Genomic DNA, 24,110 nt, shown 5'->3' on the forward strand with positions numbered 1-24,110 from the left:
TGCTCCTTCATTCCTCCTATCCCTGGGGCTCTTCCCTCCTTTTCCAACCCAACCTCCCACACTTTCTGTTCCTTCTTGGAATCTGATACAACTCCTTCCTGGAATCTGACACAACTGTGGCCTGAAGCTTTGAGGGTTAGGAATGAGGGAGAACCCTGTCTGTGTATGCACATTCGTGCTTATTTGAAACACAGAAATCTACCCGTTTAACGGCTCCCAGCGTTTCTGCAGTGGCATTCTCCTGCCCATATCCTGAGCTGCTGTTTGTCTTTAGTTTTATCCTAATTACTTTTCGTCTTTGGGCATTCCTCATAGATTTTATTCCATGATAAATAGATTTGGTGTAGAAGGGGAGGGTTACAATATGTGCTTAGTCTATCATCTTGAAACAGAAGTCTAGAAGGGAAAAAATTTTCTTTTTCTTTAAAAAAAATCATAATGACCCCAAGATTTTTGCCATCTCTAATGTAAGGCCTGATGTCAAGATATTCATTTTATTCTACTCAAATTTACATCCCTCATTGCTGTCCTTACTGACAGGCAGCTAATTATTTTCATTAAAAAAAAGAAAGACTAAAGGGGCTGGCCCCGTGGGCGAGTGGTTAAGTTCGCGCGCTCCGCTGCAGGCGGCCCAGTGTTTCGTTGGTTCGAATCCTGGGCGCGGACATGGCACTGCTCATCAAACCACGCTGAGGCAGCATCCCACATGCCACAACTAGAAGGACCCACAACGAAGAATATACAACTATGTACTGGGGGGCTTTGGGGAGAAAAAGGAAAAAATAAAATCTTAAAAAAAAAAAAAAGAAAGACTATGGAGTATCTTCAGTTATTCATTATTGGTTTTAATCAGTGTCACTGGAAAAATTAAGAAAATTAGGAATTATACCTTTTATGACAACTGGACTGAACAAATCTTTTACACTTCGCTGCTAAGATGTATCATATGTTCTCTGTAAGTCATCAGAGATACAGTGATAAGCAAAGCAGATGGTGTCCCTGCCCCCACGGCACTAATCAAAAACCTCAGCAAATAAATATAAACTATGAAAGGTGATAATAGGGATAGTGTAAGACGTCTGTCCTATCTGAGAAGGCTTCCTAAAGAAGTGACATTGGAGCTGAAGACTAAAGGATGAGTAAGTGAAAATGGTTAGGAGGATTTTGATAGTTAACGAGTACGTTCCATGCCTAGAGAAGAGTTTCAGTGGCCCAGCCACACAAGGGCTCACAGGCACATTCATGGAGCTGAGAGCAGTCCACTGTGATTTGAAAGCAGAGAGGGAGAGAGAATAATAGCATGATGTATGTAGGAAACTACAGACAGCAAAAGAGGCTGAAGAGGTGAGCAGGGAGCAGGTCATAAAGGGCCTTGTATGCCATGCTACAGAGCTCAGATTTTATCCTGTTTCCTGGGGAACCATTACAGAATTTCAAACAGGGGAAAGACCTGGTCACATTTCTGTCTTAAATAGAGACTGGTGGATGTATAGAAAGTAGCTTTTGTTGGAGGTCTAAGACTGAAGTTGGAAACTAGTTAGCAGGATTTTGCAGTAGTCCAGGTGAGAAATGGCTTAACAAGTCTAGTAGTTTTGATAATGAAAATGCCAATGAGTCTTGGCTTATTTTTTAAAACTCTGTTCAGTTAGCCAGTGTTGAGTGGGGTAGTATTTATTAACTGAAAAAACTTTCACTTCTAATTAGTCAACCTGTACGCACCGTCACTTCTGGTTGGTTACGAGGATGATAGAACTGTAAATAGCCCTTCTGGTCTAAAAATCTAATTCTAAGATTAATAATAGTAGCCTATATTCCTCTGCCTATTTCCTAGAGAATATGCTTCTGTGTGTTGGGACAAGTTTAGTTTCACCAATTCAAAGCTGTTGTGGGTCAAAGGAACAAAGGGATAATCACTGATTCTGTTAGACTAGAAATAGAAGAGTCTTCTTTTTAAAGAGATGAGGTTTTTTAGCCTTAGACTCTAGTTCAAATCTAGCCAAAAGAGTAGTGGCCTGAAAGAATGTGACAGTGGCATACTTAGGACTCTTTTAAGGACCTTTTGTGCAACGCATGACTCAGGGGCCCAACCTCTTGGCCAAAGGTTGCTACCTACCGGATTATTTTGTTGTCAGATGAGGTTGGAAAAGGTTGCTAAGAATCTTTTCCCCCTAGTGCACTGATGAGTTGTGCATTTTATTAAAAGAAATTTCTTTCCCTGGTCCATTACTTCCCATTGTGATCCAGTTGCCAGATGAACATCCTGTAGATAGATGATTGTGGGGCTTTTTGTTGTTGTTGGTCCTCAGAGTTCTTGGCTTCCAGGGTTATAAAGCAGTGATTCTGTTTATGTAGCAACATCCTTCCAGCATGTTCGTTGTTTGATTGGAGACGTGCTTCAGTATCTTTTTGTTTTAGATAAAATTTTAATATCCCTTTTCCCTCCTACAAGGACTACTAAAATACAGGGGGTATCTGTGTGTATGTATATGTGTTATATAAAAACAAATGGAATTAAACAGATTTTTAGGATATTGTGTCATTTTCTTTTAAGTAGACTAATGTATGGAAATGTGTCTCAACTTCTGCTTAATTGTTTTCACTTCTTTAACTTTTTATTCTATAGTCCTAACATACATGAAACTTTCTTTAATATGTCTCTAAACTCTTAACATTCCCAAGTTTAAAAATATGGCTGAGCCTTAGACATGATAGGAACCAGGAATTCTCTTGCTGTATGTCTTGGCTTTCCCCTTTCTGTATTTCTTTCTTATTTCAGACTGGTTTTTCTCTATGTGTTAGGTAATATAGCCCTCAACAGTTCCTGGGCTTTATTTCTCAAAACTTCATTCACTGGTGAGAGACTGATTCTCAGGGTGCCAAGTCTGGCTTAGTTTAGGTGTTCAACCCTGAACCAATCTAATTGGCTGGGAGTGTGTGGGGAGCTGTGGCTGACCTAGCTTGAATTAGATGCCTGCCTTGGACCAGTCATCTGTAATCAGGGTCATATAAGAGAAGAGCATCTTTCTTACCATATGCATATCAGAAGTGGGATGCTGAGCAGATTTTTTTTAGAAAGAATCCGGAACAAGTACTTTTATAGTACATGAAATTGTATGTTTTTCTGTCAGAGCCATGTAAAAAGTAAATTATTAGTTTATAGTTGGTTAATAAATATTTCCTCCTATATGCAGGATACTGAGTTAGAATCAAGGGATTGGAAGAGGAGAGAGAATGACCTCAGATTACTCAGAATCTAATGGAAAATGAGAGGTTGTCTATGATAGATGTAATTGTGCATTGCAGCAAAGAAAGGAAATTTTATACTAGGCTTAACAGTTGCATTTCTCTCTGCTCCTTTCCACAACCAAAATGCCCTGCCCTCTACTATAGTCAGATCTCTTGTAAACAAATATTATATGTGCCTAGGAGACCTAGAGAGGAGATGGATGTTTGAGCACAAATATATCATCACTAGTCAAAAAAACAGTATATTTCCTACTAATGCTAGGTCAATAGCATCTTTGTAAACAAAGAATAATGTACAGTAATGTTCCAACTTTTTATGTGCAGACCTATCAACGAACAAAACTTTTAGCTATTTTATATTGGGAGAATATTCTGGTTAACCATGGCAGGTTGACCACATGTCTCTATTTACTCTCCCTCCCCAACCCTAACTAAAATGACAGTAAAAAAAAAAAAAAGAATTTTTTTTATATGTATATCACAAGGACAAAGAGAATGGGAGAGGAGACAGTAGTAGTATACAAGAGATTTCAGTACATATTTGGAAGATTGAAGTGCAGCTGACTAAGCAGAACGGAGGAAGACGTGTCCTAAGCATTTGCAGAGAGGAATGTCTGTGAGAAGTGAACCAGTTTCCCTGTCAAAATCTCCAAGGCTCAGGATTGAGAATCACACAATGTGTTTTTGTGTGTGTGTTTGTGTATGGTGGGCGAGGGGAGTGTAATACACAGGCTGAAAAGGGAAAATTAGTTGAAAATCTATATAGGAAGTTTCTAAGGCCCCTTAGGAGCCCATTTTTACCACATACAGCCAGGCAGATATAACTCCCGTCCTCTGAGAGAACAAAAGAACAAACTGATGTTTACATTTATTTGAGGAGAAATTAAACCTGAGAGGCCCATTATTATTCTTGTCAGAGGAGCCAGGAAAAGGTGTACCACCAGAATAAAAAAGGCAGGATCAATGAAAGTTAACATACTAAACTCCTTTCCTCTGCCCTGCTTTCAGAACTCTTCTTGACTCAAAGCCCTTAGGCAAGACATTGGAAGATTTTTCTCTGGATAAGCAAAATGCCCCGGAAAAGATACTTTAGGTACCCCATATCCTTCCCCCATCTTTAGTGCAAAGGCCAACTTATCTCCCAGTTAACTTCTTAATACTTTTCTACGTGAGTAGACAGCAAAGGATCACCAGACATTTGAGAAAAACCTGTAACATAAGAGAATCCAAAACAACAGGGCATAAAAAAGAATGTAGAAGAAACAGACAGTGTAGGGAGAAATAAACTAACCTATAAACACACATAAACGATATAATCTTCAAAGAGAGAAGATAAATTGCATCCATGAAACAAGAAAAGTGTTCTCAGAGAAAGAACAATCAGAGAACAATGAGAAATAATTTTTGCAAGGTGAACATTTAAGATTATCAAAAGAAACAAAAGATATCAGTAGGCAGAAGACTAGAAGTTAGTCAAGAAAATTCTCCCAGATTGTTAAACAAAAATACAAAGATAGGGCTGGCCCAGTGGTGTGCAGTGCTTGAGTTCATGCACTCTGCTTCAGCAGCCCAGGGTTTGCTGGTTCAGACCCTGGGTGTGGACCTACACACCACTCATCAAGCCATGCTGTGGCAGCATCCCACATAGAAGAATAGAAGGACTTGCAACTAGGGTATACAACAGTAGGATGTACTGGGGCTTTGGGGAGGAAAAAAAAATACAAAGATGGAAAATATGAGAGAAGAGATAACAGGTTTAAGATCAGACCAAGATGGACTGATCTAACTAATAATGAACAAAGAAAACAGAGAGAAGGAAATAATCAAAGAAGTAATAGAAAAAAAATTCTAGATGTGTAGAATATGATTTCCAGATGGAAGGGGGCCCACTGAGTACTCAGCACAATGAATGAATGAAGACCACATCAAATCACATCATCCTGAGATATCATAATACCACAGATAGGACAGCAAAACCTGTTATACTCCCAGTCAAGATGGAGTAACAGGGACCAGATTTACCCCTCCAACTGAAAGAACCAGAACACTGGGAAAGAATATACAAAACAGTGGTTTTCAAGACATTGTACATCAGGCAATAAAGGAAAGTGATTCCCTAAGAGATGGGAAACAATTGAGGAGTCCTACAATTGTTCCAGCTTAATTCCTGGAGAGAGTTTCCAGGCTGCAGCACAGGAAGGGGCAATTAGGTAGTCTCCTAGAGTTGAGAAATACAGCTGGGAATTGGGGGATACCAAAGCAGCTGGTTTATAATACAGATACCAGAGAATAAAGAGCTGAACAGGGAAAGAAAGATCTGCAATTCCCCCTCAAGTCTTTAGTAGCACATGCATGTGAGGAAACTCTCCAAAGCTGGAGAAAGAACCACTGGAAATGATTAGAGGGAACAGTCCTCAAAGCTCACGCAGGACATAGAATATATCCTGTTTCTACGCTTCAGAGTACAAAACATTGGAAAGAGTTCTTGCCTTGGGGCAGAATTAGCCCTAGATTAGATGTGCTCCAATCCTAACAAAACTTAAAAAATAATACCTGAGAGGATCAAGTATTTCTAAATTCGTTTTTCTCTTATATGAGTAAACAGCTAAGAATCAGCTTTCTAGGTCCCAGAACAAAGCTCACAATATTTATAGGAGTATAAAAATACCTAGCACCAAAATAACATGGAAGGACCTGGAGAGAATTATGCTAAGCGAAATAAGCCAATCTGAGAAAGGCAGACACCAGATGATTTCACTCATATGTGAAATATAAACAAATACATGGACAAAGAAAACAGTTCAGTGGTTACCAGGGGAAGAGGGGTGGGCCATGGGGGTGAAGGGAAGCACTTATGTGGTGACAGTCAAGAAATAATGTACAACTGAAATTTCACCTTGAGGTAAACCATTATGAACTCGATAAAAAAAAAAAATACCTAGCACCTAACAAGGAAAAAATTTCAGTCTGGCATCCAATCAGTGTTTTCCAGGCATAATGAGTAAAATCTGTCAATTGCAATCAATCCAGAAATGGCACAGGTAGGCAAGAACTTTAAAACAGTTAAATAACGGTATTCCCATATGTTGAAGAACCCAAAGGAAAGATTCAGCATATTAAGAAGCAGCAATGGAAGATAGAAGAAAGCGAAATTGTAGAGCTGGAAAATACAATGGACAGGATTAACAGTAGATTAGACATTGCAGAAGAAAAGATTAGTCAATTTGAAGACTATGTGAATAGAAATCATCAGAAATGAAACTTGGAGAAAAAAGGCTGAAACAAAAGTGAACAGCTGTGGGGACAACTTCAGGCAGACTAATGTAAGTGTAATGGAGGCCTCCAAAGAAGGGGAAGAGGAAGCATTAAAAAATTACTTTTTAAAAAATGGCTGAAAATTTTCCAAATTTAATGGAAACTGTAAACCCATAGATTCAAGAAATTGAGTGAATTCTGAGCGCAGGAAACATGATGAAAACTACACCAAGGCACACAATCAAATTGTTTAAAACCAATGATGAAGAGAAAATCTTAAAAGCTTCCAGACCTTTGGCTCAATTTTCTGTGAACCTGAAATTGCTATAAAAAATAAAATCTACTAAGAAAAAACAGTGCTTGTTGTTGTGAGGCAAAAAGTAAAAAGCTGTCAGAAGGAAAAGACACATTACATGTAGAGGAACAAAAAATGACAACAGACTTTATGTAAGCAATAATGCAAACCAGAAGACAAGGAAGAACATCTTTAAAGTACTGGAAGAAAAAAATCGGTCAATTTAGAATTCTCTATCCTGTGAAAATATCTTTCAGAAATGAAGGGGAAACAGACTTTTTAAAATGTGTGAAAGATGAAAGAATTTATCACCAGCAGAGCTGCACTATAGGAAATGTTAAACCAAATCCTTAGGCAGAAGGAAAATGATGTCAGAGGGAAATGTGGATCTGCATAAAGGAATGAAAATCACTGGAAATGGTAAATTTTTAAAAATCTAAATCTCTTTAAAAGATAAGAAATTGAGTTTTAAAGAAATGAAGCACTGATATATGCTATCATGTGGATCAACTTCAAACTAAACTAAGTGAAAAGAGCCATTTACAAAAGACCACGTTATATGATTTCATTTATACGAAATGGCCAGAATAGGTAAGTATGTAGAGGCATAAGTATGTATGCCTAGAGTTTGGGGACAGGGAGAAGGAGCAATGGGGAGTGATTGCTAATGGGTACAGGTTTCTTTTAGGGGTGATGAAAATGTTTTAAAGTTAGATTGTGTGATGGTTGCAACTCTATAAACATACTAAAACCCAGCGAATTGTACAATTTAAAGAGGTGAACTTTATGGTATGTAAAGAGTTATGGCTAAAATACCAACAAAGGAGATAAAAGGGAATTATTTAAAAAATAGTTAATCCAAAAGAACAAAAAGAGGAAAATGGAAACAGACTAGATAGAGACCATTAGAAAACAAATAATAGGATAGTGGGTTTAAACCCAACTATATCAGCTGTCACATTAAATCTAACTGATCTAGATACCCCAATTAAAAGGCGGAGATTATAAAATTGCTAAAGCAGACTTAACTGTGTGCTACCTACAAGAAATCCACTTAAAAAATATAAAGGATAGGTTAAAATAAAAGGATTTAAAAAAGTATGCTAATAGTGAAAAGAAACCTGCACTAGCTCTGTTTATATCACACAAGGTATATTTTAGGGTGAAAAATACCACTCTAAATATTTAAGGGATAAGGTTAAGGTATAGGTTATTTCATAATGGTAGTGGGTTAATTCATCAAGATAATAGAACTAAACACGTACGCACTTAATAATAGGTATTCAAAATACATGACGCAAAAACAGAATTTCAAGGAGAAATAGACACTCAGTTATAGTTGGAGATTCCAGTACACTTCTCTCAATAATTGGTAGAACAAATGGACAGAAAACTGCTAAAACCACAACCACCTGGATGGACTAGCATTTGTGGAACATTCCACACAGCAGAATACACATTCTTTTTAAGTAAACAATGAAACATTTACTGAGATAAATCATATTCTAAGATCATTTTTAAAAGTCTCAAGAAATTTAGAAGGATTCAAATCACACAAAGTATATTCTGTGATTACAGTGTAACTAAATTAGAAATCAATAATGGAAAGATCTCTGGAAATATTTGGAAAGTAAATAAAACACTTCCAAATAAATGAAGAAATCAAAAGAATATTTAGAAAGTAAAGTATATGACATGAATGAAAATGAAAATTGAAAATGTCAGTATCTGTATGAGGCTCCTAGAGCAATACATAAAGGAAAATTTATAGTATTAAACACCTGTATTGGAAAAGAAAAAAATTATTTCAGATCAATGACTTCAGCAAAGCCATCTTAATAAACTAGAAGGGAAGAGCAGGTGAGATCCAAAGTCAGTAGAATAAAAGAAATAATAAAAATCAAAGTGGAGATTAACGAAATACAAGAAAAATACAGAAAAATCAGTGAAACCAAAAGCTGATTCATTGAGAATATCAGTGAAATGGGTAAACGTCTAGCCAGACTGATGAGGGGATAAAAGAAAGAAGACACAAATTACCAATATTGAGAATGAGAGAGGTACCATCCTTAACAGATTTTACAAATATTAAAAAGATAAAGTAAGGAGCTGGCCCGGTGGCACAGCGGTTAAGTGCACGCGTTCTGCTTTGGTAGCCTGGGGTTCACCCGTTTGGATCTCGGGTGCAGACATGGCACTGCGTGGCAAGCCATGCTGTGGCAGGCGTCGCACATATAAAGTAGGGGAAGATGGGCACGGATGTTAGCTCAGGGCCAGTTTTCCTCAGCAAAAAGGAGGATTGGCAGCAGATGTTAATTCAGGGCTAATCTTCCTTAAAAAAATGATAAAGTAATATTATGAACAAATATACACAAATTTAACATGTTAGATAAAAGGGAAAAATTTCTCAAAAGACACAAATTTTCAAAGCTCATTTGAGAAGAAATAGGTAACCTGAAAACCCTGTATCTCTTAGGGAAATTTAGTTTGTAGTTACTAGCCTTTCCACAGAGAAAGTATCAGACCCAGATAGCACCACTGGTGAATTCCACCAAACATTTAAGAAAGAAATATCACCAATTCTACACAAACTTTCAGAAAACTGAATAGGAAAGAATACTTCCGAACTCATTTTATGATACCCCAACTAAAGTCTTTACAAGAAAAGAAAGCTGCATATCCAAATTGCTCATGAACATAGATGCAAAATCTTAGGAAGAATTTAACATTAGAATACAACAGTGTCTAATAAGAGTAATGCATCATGACCAAGTGAATTTCATTTCAGGAGGGCAAGGTTGCTGTAACATTTGGAAATCAGTGTAGTGCACTCTATTAACAAAATGAAAAAGGTAAACCACATGTTCGCCTCAATGGATGTAGAAAAAGCATTTGACAAAATCCAATATCCATTTCTGATAAAATCGTTAAGCATACTTGCAATAGAAGAAAATGCCCTTGACCTGATATAGGGCATCTTTGAAAAACCTACTGCTGGCATCAAAGTTAATGGTGAAAAAAATGGCTGTTTTCCCACTAAGATCAGGAAGAATGCAAAGATTTCCCTTCTCACCACTTTCATTCAACAGTGTGCTAGAGGTTATAGTCAGTGCAGTAAGGCAAAAAACAGAAGTAAAAGGAATCCAGAGTGAGAAAGAAGTAGTAAACCTGTCTTAATTCACCAACAACATAACCAGATTTTTAAGGGAAATTCTATGATAGCTACAAAAATGGTACTGGAACTAAAAAGTAGCTACAGTAAGATTTCAGGATGTGAAATTGATATTCAAGAATCAACTGTGTTACTATATGCCATCAATTAGTAATTGAAAGTAGACGTTAAAAGCTGTACCATTTGCAATAGCAATAGAAATTTTGAGATACTGAGGCAGAAATCTGGCAAAAGCAGTGACAGATCTGTACACTGATAACTATAAGACATTGCTGAGAGAAAACAAAGGACTAAATAAACAAAGAAATTCACTGTTTTCATGCATTAAAAGACTCAGTATTGGTCAGAAATCAGTTCTCCCCAAAGTGGTCTGAGGATTCAATGCAATCCCAGTCAAAAGCCCGGCAGGCTTTTTGTAAAAGTTATCAAGCTGATTCTAAAATTCACGTGGAAGTGCAAAGGACCTAGACTAGCCAAAGAGTTTTGGGGGAGAAAAAGTTACAAGGCTTATACTTTGTAGTTTCAATGCCTATTCTACAATTACAGTAATCAAGGCAGTCGGGTATTGGCATAAAAATAAGAGATGATTGCAACGAAGTTGAGTGTCTGGAAATAGACCCATGCATGTATGGACAGTTGATTTTCAACAGTGGTTCAAAATGGCATTGGCCTCCTAAATAGCAACACTGGAGATTAGAAGAAATTCTGAAGGGGGGGAAAAAAGCTTTTTCAACCAAAATATATATATGGTCAAGAATTTTCAAGGGGTAAACCAAGAAGAAGAAAACATAGGATCCAAAAAATAGATTCCTGCACAGGGTAAAAGTGAAGAAAGAAAGGTTCTAGGATGGTAGCCATTCCACAGCCTGGACATAAACTACTGCAGGTGAGAGCAGGAGGATCTGAGAGCAAGGAGGCCAGGGTCAAAAAAGGAACCAATGTGTTTGAATTTACAGAGGATGTTATTGATAGGTGTGTGGCAGAAATGTTGCAAAAGTAATTGGTGGAGCCACAAAAAAACTAGGAAACTTTAAAATGTAGCACTTATTAACTTCAATAGAAAGAAGGGTTAGCGTTGCACAAGAAAGGTGATGCGGTCTTTGTACTACTTTTCTGTACAGTGCATATTATTTACATGGTCATAGTAATGGACATTGTTCTTTCTGGATGAACATGGCCAAATAGAAATAGGATTGGATAGACTTTATTTTCCAAATTGCTCGGTGTCTGCGATGTAGGCCTCTATTTATGAGAGAACCAGCATCGTAAGGGCTGTCTGTCCTGCCGTGTCCTTTTATTCAGGCCTGGAGCTGGTTCAGTCTGTGCGCCTCTTTAATCAGGACCTGCTTGTCTCCGCCCCTGCTTGATGACAGGATAGCTCACTGTGTTTCGTGTATCAGTTTCCTATCAGCCAGTGTTTTTAGGGGAAATCTCTTTTCTAGAATAACTTTGTTCCTAATCTGTTTTAGGAAAAATACAAACGTACAATTATGAGTATTTTTATTAATCTTTTTTAAATAGGCTGATTTTTTTTTTTTAATGCCCTCTAGGAAGTAAGAAGAAAGAGAAGGAACGGCCAGAAATTTCTCCTCCATCTGATTTTGAGCACACTATCCATGTTGGCTTTGATGCTGTTACTGGAGAATTCACAGTAAGTTTGCCTAATTGGGGCTTACTTATGTCAGCGCTTAAACCTTTCCTTTCAGTATTAAGTTCGAAGTTAGCTTTTCTATCCACGTTAACTGTGAATTCTAAGTGCTTTTCTCTGTATTCTTATAAAAGTGTTTCTGGTTGGGGGTATCTTTTTCCTAGGGAGCTAAGCCCGTTAATTATAAGTATGCAAAATATGTTTAGAAAAATAGACCTTTACAAGACTAGACTTTTTCGAATTTAGTCAAACCTACAATTGTGTACACTGATTTGTTTTATGTATTTTGTCATTTACCTCTAGAAATTGACTTTGTTAGAGCAACTCAAAACAACTAATTTCCTGAATATCCTTTCATTAGGGCATGCCAGAACAGTGGGCTCGATTATTACAGACCTCCAATATCACCAAACTAGAGCAAAAGAAGAATCCTCAGGCTGTGCTGGATGTCTTAAAGTTCTATGACTCCAACACAGTGAAACAGAAATACCTGAGCTTTACTCCTCCTGGTAAGACATCAGACAACGTTAAAAGGCTGATTCAAATGGGATTGCAGAGTTATACTTCTAGATAAAAAGGTTGCTTCTGGAAAAATAAGAAGCTAAGCTATGGTTCTTGTCTCTACTTATTCCCCTGCATGGATCTGCCTTTTGTCAACTGATTGGGACAGCTCTTGCACATGATTTGGAGTCTCGGGATTATAGTAACCTCTTAGTTTTGCCAAAAGTGAATGTTTTGGCCTTTGGTTTATATTGTCTTTTCTTTTCACTGCTTTTGAATGACTTCCAGCAATAGAAGGGAAAGAAAGGTGCTGATTTATAGACATGTTCATACTAGAAACATATTTATTGTTAGTGGGACAGGAGGAGGGTTGTTTCACTATATAAATGCACAGACTTTGAAGTAAAAAATGTTTAAGTCCACTCAAAAATTGAAACATCAAATATATAAACATAAAGCAAACAGAACTAAAAGAATTTTTACCTCAGAATTGGGATATCGTCAGGTAAGAATTGGAGAATAATGTATTTTTAAAAAATAGTTTATTCAAGTGAGGATTGGAATAAAGTCCATACGTTACAGTTAATTGCTCTCTCTGTCCAATGCCTTTTGATATTTAGGCTTCCCCTCTTTCATGCTCTCTTTGTCTTGCAGTTTATTTGTTAAAGAAACAGGATCATTTGTCCCCTTTCCTCCAGTGTAGATTTTGCTGATTACATCCTCAGGGTGTCATTAATATGTTTCTCTGTTCCCTAAAGTCATACACGTAGTTTTTAAAAACAATATGATTGCGCTAAAATCATACATGTTGTTTTAAATTAATTGTACTTAATTTGATTGCATCCTTGCAGAAATAAGGGTTGTGCTCAAGGAATGGATAGAGACAACTTGGCAGATGTGAACTTTTTGCTTAGCCTAGTCTGTCCTTAGCAAAAGGTCAGCCTTGCCCCTAGAACTTTCGTGTCAACTAGCAAATCTGTGTCAATTAGTCATCTCTTTTTTTAAATCCATGTTCAACCAGAATGTTCTTTTCATTTTACATATATATATATAATAAGTCTCTTGGCATCTTAAAAAATAAAACAAAACAAAACTTGCTCTTCTGAACTCCAGAGTGAGCGTTTTGATGTTGAGTCTTCATAAACTGTTTTGCCTTCAGGGATTTTTCAGGAGAAAATATTGTTACAAATAAACTTCTGTTTTGTTTTAATAAACACAAATTGACAGGTATAGTTGCAAATAAATTTTAATAACTTTATTAAGGTATAATTTACATGCTGTAAAATTCACCCTTTTGAGGTATACAATTCAGTGACTTGTAGTAAATTTAAAGTTGCATTAAGATTTGAAATTTGTTAGCTCAATGTTGTATGAATTCCAGTTTGAATACTGATGTTGTCATTTTCCTCAAGACTTAATTTAGCTTAAAATGAAATCAATTTATAAACATTTTTCTTGCTCTGCTTTCTATTTTCTTCCTTTTATTATATAGAAGTTTTATTTTTTGAATTGTTAACTTGGCGTTATTTTTTGTCTCATATTCAGAGAAGGATGGCTTCCCTTCTGGAACACCAGCAGTAAGTTAATATGTTATTTCTTGTAGCTCTTGTTGTAATTTGTTACCCAAAACAAATCTGTTTTTATTTTGCTTTCTAAAATAAATTACAGCCATCATAAATAAATAACTACTTATTGTACGTTCTTAGCTGGCCATCTGATTAGTTGAGGAAGCCATATTAAGCAAATAGAATTTCCTTGATACATTACTTAAAGTAACCAAAACTTATTATGAGCTTTAGAGCAGTTTAGCTACTTTTGATAATGTTGCCATATACAAGCATGAATACAAAGAACTTGCTAGCATTTTCCCCTGGTGCTGTTTTATTGAATATAGAATATGGGAACATACTGAACAAGAGAAGCCTGTCAGAGTCTTCAGAGTTGTCTGAAACTTTAAGTTATTGTGTGAGCACAGTCACCTCCTGCAGACAGTCACTGTTTTATTTTCGTTTCTTCAGTTGGGAGGAAATAATCCCCTGGAGTTATATGAAGATTAAACGCGCTATGTAGAGTGCACCTCCCCAGCACACACCTGGCATATCATAAGCTCTGTCTAAAGGTTACTGCCTTCCTCTTTTGTTTCGTTAGCCACCATTTTTTCTGGTGAATCTGACTGTTTTAAATGACTGAAAATGACTCTGACTTATACAAAGCCTACAGGATCTTTGTTTTTGGTCTTAACAAATAAAGTGATTGTTTACTTTTAGGGCTTGTTTAAAGGGTATAAAATTCTCTATAGAAAGGGTATAAATTCTCTCTTAAAAATACTTGGTATTTACCATATACATTTATTTCATAAGCTTACTTTTTATAACTTATAAAATTGCCGTTACTTTTTAAATGATTAGATTAGGAGTGAGATTTTATCATCTTGAAATGAAGTATTAAAGAAATACATTTTTTTCAGGTATGTTAAAAAAGAGAGTGTCGTATTTTAGTGTGTTACTATATTTGACTTGTCTTCTTTACTTTGCTCCTGTAATAAATGCAGCTGAATACCAAGGGATCAGAGACACCAGCAGTAGTAACAGAGGAGGACGATGATGATGAAGAGGCTGCTCCCCCTGTTATTGCCCCACGACCGGATCATACAAAATCAGTACGTGTCTGATTAGTGAACTGGGCTGTGTGTGTCTGTGCCTGTGTGTTTTTTATTAAAAAACAGCAATCTGTATTTGACTTCCAATGATTAATTTCAAAAAGGCCTCAGACTTAAGATATTTTAGTATCGGGAAATTTGAATAGGAGACCTTTACCTAAAGATTACTGGTCAAAAAAACCTAGTGTTTGAAAAATTAAAATCAAGTGGCTTCTTTAAAAGTTAAAATACTTATCTCATTGTTTTTTCTTTCTATGTTACACCCTCTCTTCTCAAGAATTCATCTATTTCTCTGGCTTTTTCTGTTATCTCGATGCAGAAAACTATAACTACTATGTCTAAAACTTGGACCTTACTTTTTACCCAAATTATGTATTTTATCTCCCATTTTACATTTCCCTCAACGCCTTGGTGTCATTCAGGAGGCTGCTGAGAGTGATATTCCTAACCCAACATGGGAGGATTTTAACAGTGACCTCAGGTAGAGACAGAAAGTGTCCTGTCCTGCTGCCTGTATTAACACAGGTAGAGCGTGGGGGAGGCTCTGCAGTGTGTGTGATGGAGTGGTGGCACAACTGGCAGGTGACACTCTGAGGATCCTGATCGAATGACAGAGGTCTTTTCTTTATCTCCCAGAACTGGCTGTTCAAAATGAAATGGTAGATATCGTATTTGTGTAAAAATTTTTGTGGGAATTAATAGTTATTTCAGCATCAAGGTTTCTATTATTTTGCTCTCTATTTCCCTTTTGTTGTAAAAGCATGATTTTTAAATTTGTACTTCTTTTTAAAAATCAAAAAACTGCATAGTGTGCCAGTAAGAATACATAAAAATATTTTTCCTCAAATCTTAGTAATTAACTGTCTCTCTGCAGATTTATACACGGTCTGTAATAGACCCTATTCCTGCACCAGTTGGTGAATCTAATGTTGATGGTGGTCCTAAGTCTTCTGACAAACAGAAAAAGAAGACCAAAATGACAGATGAAGAGATTATGGAGAAATTAAGTATGTTAGCTACGTTTTTATATTATTCTTAAATTGTTAACAGCTCTTGAAACATTTGGCCCAGATGGATTTTAATTTATACCTTATATTTTGGCTTAACACATAAAGAATAAACTATTTTCTTCTAGGAGCAATAGCTTCAATTAAAATCTAGTGAAGCCAATATTCTTCTTTGCTTATTATTATGTGTTGACTAGTGAGCAGTGTCTTTGCAATAGTCAGTACCTTTGGGAGCAGTACTTTTTCCTGAAGGGCCAAATCTCAGGGTCATAGTTGGAGACTTTATCAAAGGAAGTTTGTATATGTTTATGTATAACTGTAGCCTCTCAGTGTGAGAATACCAAATGTCCCTAAATAACTAAACGAAATGGCCTTCCTGTGTAGATGTATGTGTAGGCATAAAATGTATTTTTTTCCTCTTTTCCCCTTTCATCCATCAACTCTCACTGGCCTGGATCAACCATTGGAAATAATGTACACAGTGCCAGGAAGAGGATAGCAGTAATGTCTGATGAGAAGTCTATAGCAACTATAAAGAACACTGACCCAGAGGAATCAAGGAAAAATACTCTAACTATAGTGGCTGTAGATTTGATATTCCTAGATAAAATTGGATTATTTATGTGCGTTTCCTTGATATGCCCCTGTCTACTTTTACCTTGAGCAAGTAAAAATTTAGTATGGTCTCTAATATTTTGATTTACCAGTAATAAGAATATAAGGTATGGTTTTATGTTCAATATCCTAATTTTAAAACCTGTTTCTTAGCTGTGACTTTGTGAACTTTCCTAAAATAGATGTATGCTTAGTTCATGTTAAAGTAGAGTCATCTTTGTAGTAATAAGTGGTTTCGTAAATATATTGAAAGAAGATATATGGAAAGAGTCAGAAGAGCCATTTAGGGTTATTCGTTTGGGTATCATTTATATATTATTTTTGATAGTAAGTAGTTTCATAACTTATTATTGGTTTAATACATTTCAGTGGAATATGAAAAGTAGAATGACCGGCTCATCCTTTCCCCAGAAATGTCCCGGTTTTAAGACTGAGCATCCCACATCCTGAGAAGCCCCTTAGTTTCAGGCAAACTTCTACAGTTGGTCTTTTTAAAACGTGATCACTTTTTAAAGTAATGATAATCAAGACATTAGTTAGGAGGTCTAACCTAATGGCAATAATGTGTCTTTTTGCTTCTGATACTGTTTATTTTTATTCCTTAAGTTTCTTTAGTATTTTGTTTTGGAAATTTAGTGTTACATTTGAAAACCACAGTTCTAAAATCAGTGTTTTATTATAAGGAATAATGATATTAGAATTAACTTACAATTTTAAAATGCTTGACTGAGCTTCCAACTTTTTGTTGTTTTTGTTTAAAATAGGAACTATCGTGAGCATAGGTGACCCTAAGAAAAAATATACAAGATATGAGAAAATTGGGCAAGGGTAAGTATTTGTGACTGTATCACCACAATATTCAATACTTAGGTGTACAGCATGGTATCTCCTTTGCCTGCTGACATAGAGCACTTACACTATCCTATGAGTGATATCCTTGGATTTGTGTAAATAAGTAATGCATTTATTTCTAGATGCTATTTTAAAAACTGTATTACTTAGCAATGATTGTACGTTATTTCTTCTTAAATGTTATTTCTCATTCGTGGTAAGAGATTAGATGGCTGGAAAAATTGCCCATCAAATATATTTAAAAGACAATAAGAACACTTTTACTATAAGATTATAGGCAATAAAAACATGCATTTTAGTCATATGATTGAGTATTGATCTCTGAATCTACTGATCTTCTGTTTTTATCCACTAATTTGTATTTTTAAACTAACTAAACTTTTTTTTCTGTTGCTTGGGAGCAAATGAAAATCTTGAGTTTTTAATGTTGTTAATCTCTGGAAAGTGTTCCGTGAATTTAGAAAGAGAGCTTAAGTCTCTTTTGAAAACTTTCTTTCTTTTTAAAAACTAAATTCAGTTGCAGCACTGGTTTTTAATAACGAAAAATTGAAAATCTTCTTAATAGTCTTGAACTTGAAATGGATAAATTGTAATATGTTGAATAATATATATTATTATAATAGTTATGAATGAATAACACCTATCCATATGGATAACCTTCCAAAATCCAATGTTGAATTAAAAAAGCAAATTGGGGGCCAGCTCCGTGGCCGAGAAGTTAAGTTCACGTGCTCTGCTGCAGCGGCCCAGGGTTCGGATCCTGGGCGCGGACATGGCACCACTCGTCAGGCCACGTTGAGGCGGTGTCCCACATCCCACAACTAGGAGGACGTGCAACTAAGATATACAACTGTGTACAGGGAGGGTTTGGGGAGATAAAGCAGAAAAGAAGAAAAAAAGATTGGCAACAGTTATTAGCCTAGGTTCCAATCCTTAAAAAAAAAAAAAACGAAGATTGGCAACAGTTGTTAGCCCAGGTGCCAAAAAAAAAAAAGCAAATTGCAGAAAAATACATAAAATTGGGGCCGGCCCAGTGGCGCATTGGTTAAGTTCGCACGTTCTGCTTCTCGGCGGCCCGGGGTTTGCCGGTTCAGATCCCGGGTACGGACATGGCACCACTTGGCAAAAACCATGCTATAGTAGGCATCCCACATATACAGTAGAGGAAGATGGGCATGGATGTTAGCTCAGAGCCAGTCTTCCTCAACAAAAAGAGGAGGATGGGCAGTAGTTAGCTCAAGGCTAATCTTCCTCAAAAAAAAAAAAGAAAAGAAAAGAAAAATATGTAAAATGAAACAGTTTATATGAAGTTTAAAAAGTATGTTGAATATATTCTATAGTGATACACAGCTGTGTCCCTTGTAGTTAAAGTATGGAGAACTACATGGAAATAGTGCGCATCAAATGCAGAATAAACACCAAATACAGCTTACTTTGGGGAGGAGGGAGGATGCCCTTGGAAAGGGCACGTAAGAACCTTCGAATGTATTTGCAGTTCTTTGTTTCTTGAGCAGGGAGGTGGATCCATAAATATATGTTACTTTTTTCTTTCCTTTATCTTTTTCCTACTTTTTTAGGAAGGAAATTTATGACATTTCTAACCTAAATTTTGGCCACAAGAATTGCCTCTTTTTCTTATTTTTTTTCTCTCTTGTTTTTACTTTTACTGCTGTTAAAGATGTTAGGTCTTAAATGTTCTTTAGTTCTTTTTCAGTAGTTCTAAGTATAAAGTGTTTGGATGTTTTAAATGATAGTGATTTATAAACCTTAAATCTTGTTGTGTCTTTTTCCCCCCAGGGCTTCTGGTACAGTTTTCACTGCTACCGATGTGGCATTGGGGCAGGAGGTAGCTACTTTTTCATACTTCTGGGTGTTACCATTAGATTTTAGTATAGGACAAACTAGATAAACCTGTGAATAATCAATAGAAATCTCTTTTTCAATGGAACATGTCAAAAGAATTACTCTGCATAATGTCCTAGCACTTTTCTTATTAACTGGAGGAACGGAACTTTGTGTTGTTTCATAAATAAGCAAATATTTTAAAAAGTATTTTCACAGCTTGAAATGAAAAGAGGATTAATTCCTGGCACTGGACTGACCTTGGGTTGGTTAGTCAGCTTCAAGAGAAATCTAAAAATAATTAGGCTCTGTGTATTACACAGCATTGTGCATAGGCCACGTGGAAGTAAAAGTACTCCCTATGAGTAGGTTATCTCATTGTATATGTGATATATATGCAGTAAATTAAATGACTAACTAGTGTTTGTAATTTTCTAAGAGAATTAGGAAACTTGTTTTGATTTTTTTTTAATTCTGTTTCCATCATAGGTTGCTATCAAACAAATTAATTTACAGAAACAGCCAAAGAAGGAATTGATCATTAATGAGATTCTGGTAATGAAAGAATTAAAGAATCCCAACATAGTTAACTTCTTGGACAGGTAAATATGAATATTTCGTAAACACTGGGACAGATGTGGAAATTTTAAGTCTCGTGGTTTTGGGGGTAGCCGCTTTACTTAGACTAGAGTAGAATGTCAGTGCTGAAATGGAAGCTTGCAGGAGGAGGAGAGAGAAAAATAGCACATTACAGTTTAGCGGGCCCTTTTTCTACGTAGATATCACTTGGCAAGTGAGAGAAGGCAGTTAAATGAAGGACATTGCTGCTGGTGCTCTTATTAGTTACAAATGATCAGAAGCAGAAACATGAGGGAAAGGTTGGCTGTGATTCGTGTCTTGAATGATAGAGGTTACTGGCCACACGGTTTTTAAACTTTTGGATTAATTTTTATTTCAGATGCTGTTTTTCACGGGCAAATAGTATGTCTATCAAAACCTTATTTTAATTTAGAAATTGATGTTAAATAGAATAAAAAGCAGAATAGAAAATTTTGTATCTTACAAGTATGTGGGTTTTTTAAAGTAATTACATTTATGTGAATGAAAGAAGAATAGTGGAAAAATAAATGAAAATGGTAATAGTGATTGTTTCAGAGAGAGAGGACTATAGGCGATTTTCTTACTTCCGTATTTCAATTTGTTTAGAATGGGAAAAAGATAACACATTTTTAGACTTTAGCCCTAGTTATAGGGACCATGTTCATAGAAATAAACTTTCCAGGTACATTTCCCTACTTTTTAAAATAGTATTTCAAGTTGCTATAGCATGGTGGTTAAGCCATACACTTTGGAATCGGTTGTACTTGGCTTCAGGTTCTGGTTCTGTCACTTACCAGCTATGTCACTTTGGATGAGTTACTTAACCTCTTCAAGCCTCTCTCTTCATCTGTAAAACAGGACGAGTAATTCCTGCCTCGCAGGGTTATTTTAAGTGGAATAATCTGTGTACACACTCAAGTTACGAGTGATCCAGGAGAATCATAATGTGATCCTCAGTTACTTTTCTGTGCTGTTATGTAGCAACTTTCTTCCTAGCTCTCAAAGCTGCCAGCTTTCTTGTTTTGTTATTAGGGCGCCTAACATTTGAATTCTTCAACACAGAGGCCATGTGTTTAAAAAAAGTAAAAACGCGAGTGTCTCTTGCCTGTTCTTTGTTTAGTTACCTGATGGGAGATGAATTGTTTGTGGTGATGGAATACCTTGCTGGGGGATCACTTACTGATGTTGTAACAGAAACCTGCATGGATGAAGCACAGATCGCTGCCGTATGCAGAGAGGTGAGTTGGCTCCCTTTTTGGTAAGTTACGGTGATGTCTGGTTAGCAGGAGGTAAAGAGGAGGGAAGATTTTTGCGTAATTTTTGTTGTGTGAGATACTTTCCTAGGAATCTTTGTCACAAAGGGCAAAATTGTAAAAATTCTTGAGACTATTGTGTTTCCTATGGTTTGGCTTTCAGCATTTTTACAGTGATACAAAAGTGAATTATAAACTTTGTTCATATAAAGATAGTACATTGATGTTTTCCTTTTTCTGCTTTAATTAAGGTGTTAACAAAATATTCTTTGAAAATTTTAGTTCTGAGTTAATAATGCTCCCCCTAAAGAGAGAGCCCTTGGTCGTTTGAGGAGAGACGGAACTAAGAACTCCTTAACAGTTATGAATACGATAGGTTAATAATGTGACAGCCCTTATCAGAGAGTGTTTGATGGCTTAAAAGCTGATAAAAACTTAAGAATTTACACTTACTTTGTTTTTCTAATTTTTTTCATAATTGATGTAAAAATTATTTTAGGAGTTCTTCTAATTGTGAAAACTTTGTTTCTATTTATTTGTACAAGTATTTTCCTGGGATTTGTTTTTTTCAATCATCGGCTTAAATTTTTGGTAAATGTAGTGCAGTAATACATAGGTTTATTCCTTGAATGAATAGTAGAATATTTTAAATGAGATTTTTAGTTGTTATTAATGATATACAGACTGTATTTGTTGTTCTTCTCTGATCAGGGTAAGAAATAAAAACAGCTTTTTCCATGTTTACAATTTATGCTCAGTTTATGTTAAAAAACATAGAGGCAAGCAGATTTTAAAAATCTGATCTCGTTCTTGTATTTCAGGAAAAGGGAAGAGTCTTTTCTCACTTTTAACTCAGTCCTTTCTGAAACATGGCATAAGAGTAAAGTTAATCTTTCATCAGTGGTGTCTGGGTCATAGCTATAGCTTTATGAGAAATCCACCATAGAAGAAATGAAGAAAATACCTTATGTCACATTGACAAACAGCTGAGTGGAGCCAAACACCCAGGATCTTACCCACTTTTCAGTGGTTTGCGTTGATTAGACTTCTGAGTGTCTCAGATTCAAGCGGGAATGATCACAAGTTTATCCTTTACTGTTGAAATCATTTCTAAAGAGCCTTGTGCATGTTTACTGAGTGCTGTGTACCTCCAGGCACTTAAACCTGAAAAGGCCTGGAAATTGTGTAGACCCACCCATCATTTTATAGATGAGATCATTGAAGACAGAGTGATATTCGTGGGATTTTAAATAATCCTTGGCCAGAGATAGGACTAGATAAGACATCATTTAATAATTGTCTCTGGGAAAGACCAAAGGGTGGGAGGAGGGGCAGCTAATTAATTAAGGTATCGTATTTTCGTAACTTTGCACATGAGAGGGTGTTTTTTCTTTTGAAACCTAAGTATTGGAATGTCTTCTGGATACCAGAGGCGGTGCTCGGGTCCGAAGTACTGTATGTGAGCCTCCTTTAGACTTTTCAGGGACTGTTTCATTGATCGGTGTTTTTCTTCTGTTCAGTGTTTACAGGCATTGGAGTTTTTACATGCTAATCAAGTGATCCACAGAGACATAAAAAGTGACAATGTGCTATTGGGGATGGAAGGATCAGTTAAACTTAGTGAGTAACAAATGAACAAATACCATTTATTGTTGTTTATTATAACTTCCTGCCTTTTGTTTAAGTAAAATAATCTCTTCTGCTATTAATATTTTTATGACTTCATATATGGAGGGGGAGGGAGAAGAGTGATAAAGAGTATGGACTCTTAACTGGACAGCTTGAGTGTAAATAGCAGATCTGCTACTAGTTGCTTGATAATTTGGGGCAAGTTACTTAATCTCTTTGTGTCTATTTTCTCATTCGTGTGATAAGGAAAATAATAGTACCTGTCTCAGAGAATTCTTCTGAGGATTAAAAATGTAAAGCACTGAGAAACGGTGCCTGGGACTGTCATAATGTGTGTGCTGTCTTCCAAAGATAAACTTGAATTTGCCTCTGCCATCTGTTAGGTTAGATTCTTCTCCTTGTGCTATTCAACTTTCTTTGGATTTGGTAGAGCATGGCCTGATTGGGGGAGGGCTGTATGACCCTGACTTCAGAGACGACAAGGGAAAAAAAACCCGTGTAAACTTTTTTCACTAATTATCTTCTGAATCAGACATGGTAAAGTCATGGGGGAAAAAATCCTAAGCTTCCTTTTCCTCTGCCAGCTGTAGTCTGTCAGTTCCAACCCTGCCCCCTGGAGGATTCAAGAAGAACTTCTACTGAGGTTTCTCCAACTATGGAAAATTCAAAGCATTTCTTGGATCAAGATACCGAAAACTTTTTTTCTGTTCTGCTGGAGAGTTGGGCTCCTTTTTCAGCATCTCTTTTTTAAGATACATCTTCCAAAGGTTATCCAACCATAAGAAAGGGGGTTTAGGTTCTATCAGATGATCACAAAATATAAGATTACTAATCTTAATGAGCAAGTTAGAAATGGGTATTCTCATACATTTTTGGTGGATACACATGTAAACTGAATTAGACTTTTGGGGATAATGTTTTATCCTGGCTCTGCCACTTACTAGATGAATGATCTTGGGTAAGTTGTCTAAAAATATGTATGCCTCAGTTTCCCCATTTGTAAAATGTGAGTAGTAATAATGACCCTATCTCATAGAGTTATGATGAGGATTAGGTATGTTAATTCTTATAAGGTACTTGGAACAGTGCCTGGTTTATTCTAACCACCCATTTTAGCTATAAATATTATTATTTGACCTAACAATTGCTCTTTTAGGATTCTCTCTTATAGTATTACTGAGCATATGCACAACAATAAGTACAAAGATTTTTCTCTCCAACATTCTGAAGAAAAATTAAAAAGTTCTTAAATTTAATGTCCAGCACTATGGGAATGGTTGAGTGTTAGGATATTTTAATATTCTGTAATGTATAATTATAATAATGAAAGAGAACAATGTACTAATATGGAAAGATCTCTAAAAATAAGTTATTTTAAAAAACAGTCTACAAAATATCCTAATTAGGTAAGGTAGACCAAGCGGTTCATTAATCTTATATATATGTATATAAATGTGTAACAACAAGTCTGAGGCTTACAAACCTAAATGTTAACACTAGTTACATGTGGAGTAGAATGAATTTTAACAGTAGAAT

The 24,110-nt window shown here is 36.0% G+C and overlaps 1 protein-coding gene across 4 annotated transcripts in view; it reads left to right on the top strand.

Moving 5' to 3' along the window:
• Nucleotides 1-24,110, top strand: part of PAK2 (p21 (RAC1) activated kinase 2) — an 80,765-nt gene that overhangs the window by 40,195 nt on the left and 16,460 nt on the right. For all 4 annotated transcript variants that reach the window (XM_046658330.1, XM_046658328.1, XM_046658329.1 and 1 more), the window contains 10 exons: nucleotides 11,519-11,619; nucleotides 11,978-12,125; nucleotides 13,663-13,694; nucleotides 14,669-14,776; nucleotides 15,651-15,783; nucleotides 17,163-17,226; nucleotides 19,048-19,096; nucleotides 19,582-19,694; nucleotides 20,813-20,930; nucleotides 22,466-22,565. In XM_046658330.1, coding sequence (XP_046514286.1) covers nucleotides 11,519-11,619; nucleotides 11,978-12,125; nucleotides 13,663-13,694; nucleotides 14,669-14,776; nucleotides 15,651-15,783; nucleotides 17,163-17,226; nucleotides 19,048-19,096; nucleotides 19,582-19,694; nucleotides 20,813-20,930; nucleotides 22,466-22,565 — 966 coding nt within the window. The remainder of the gene's footprint in view (nucleotides 1-11,518; nucleotides 11,620-11,977; nucleotides 12,126-13,662; nucleotides 13,695-14,668; nucleotides 14,777-15,650; nucleotides 15,784-17,162; nucleotides 17,227-19,047; nucleotides 19,097-19,581; nucleotides 19,695-20,812; nucleotides 20,931-22,465; nucleotides 22,566-24,110) is intronic.

This window comes from Equus quagga, chromosome 4, assembly GCF_021613505.1.
Source record: "Equus quagga isolate Etosha38 chromosome 4, UCLA_HA_Equagga_1.0, whole genome shotgun sequence".
NCBI lineage: Eukaryota > Metazoa > Chordata > Mammalia > Perissodactyla > Equidae > Equus > Equus quagga.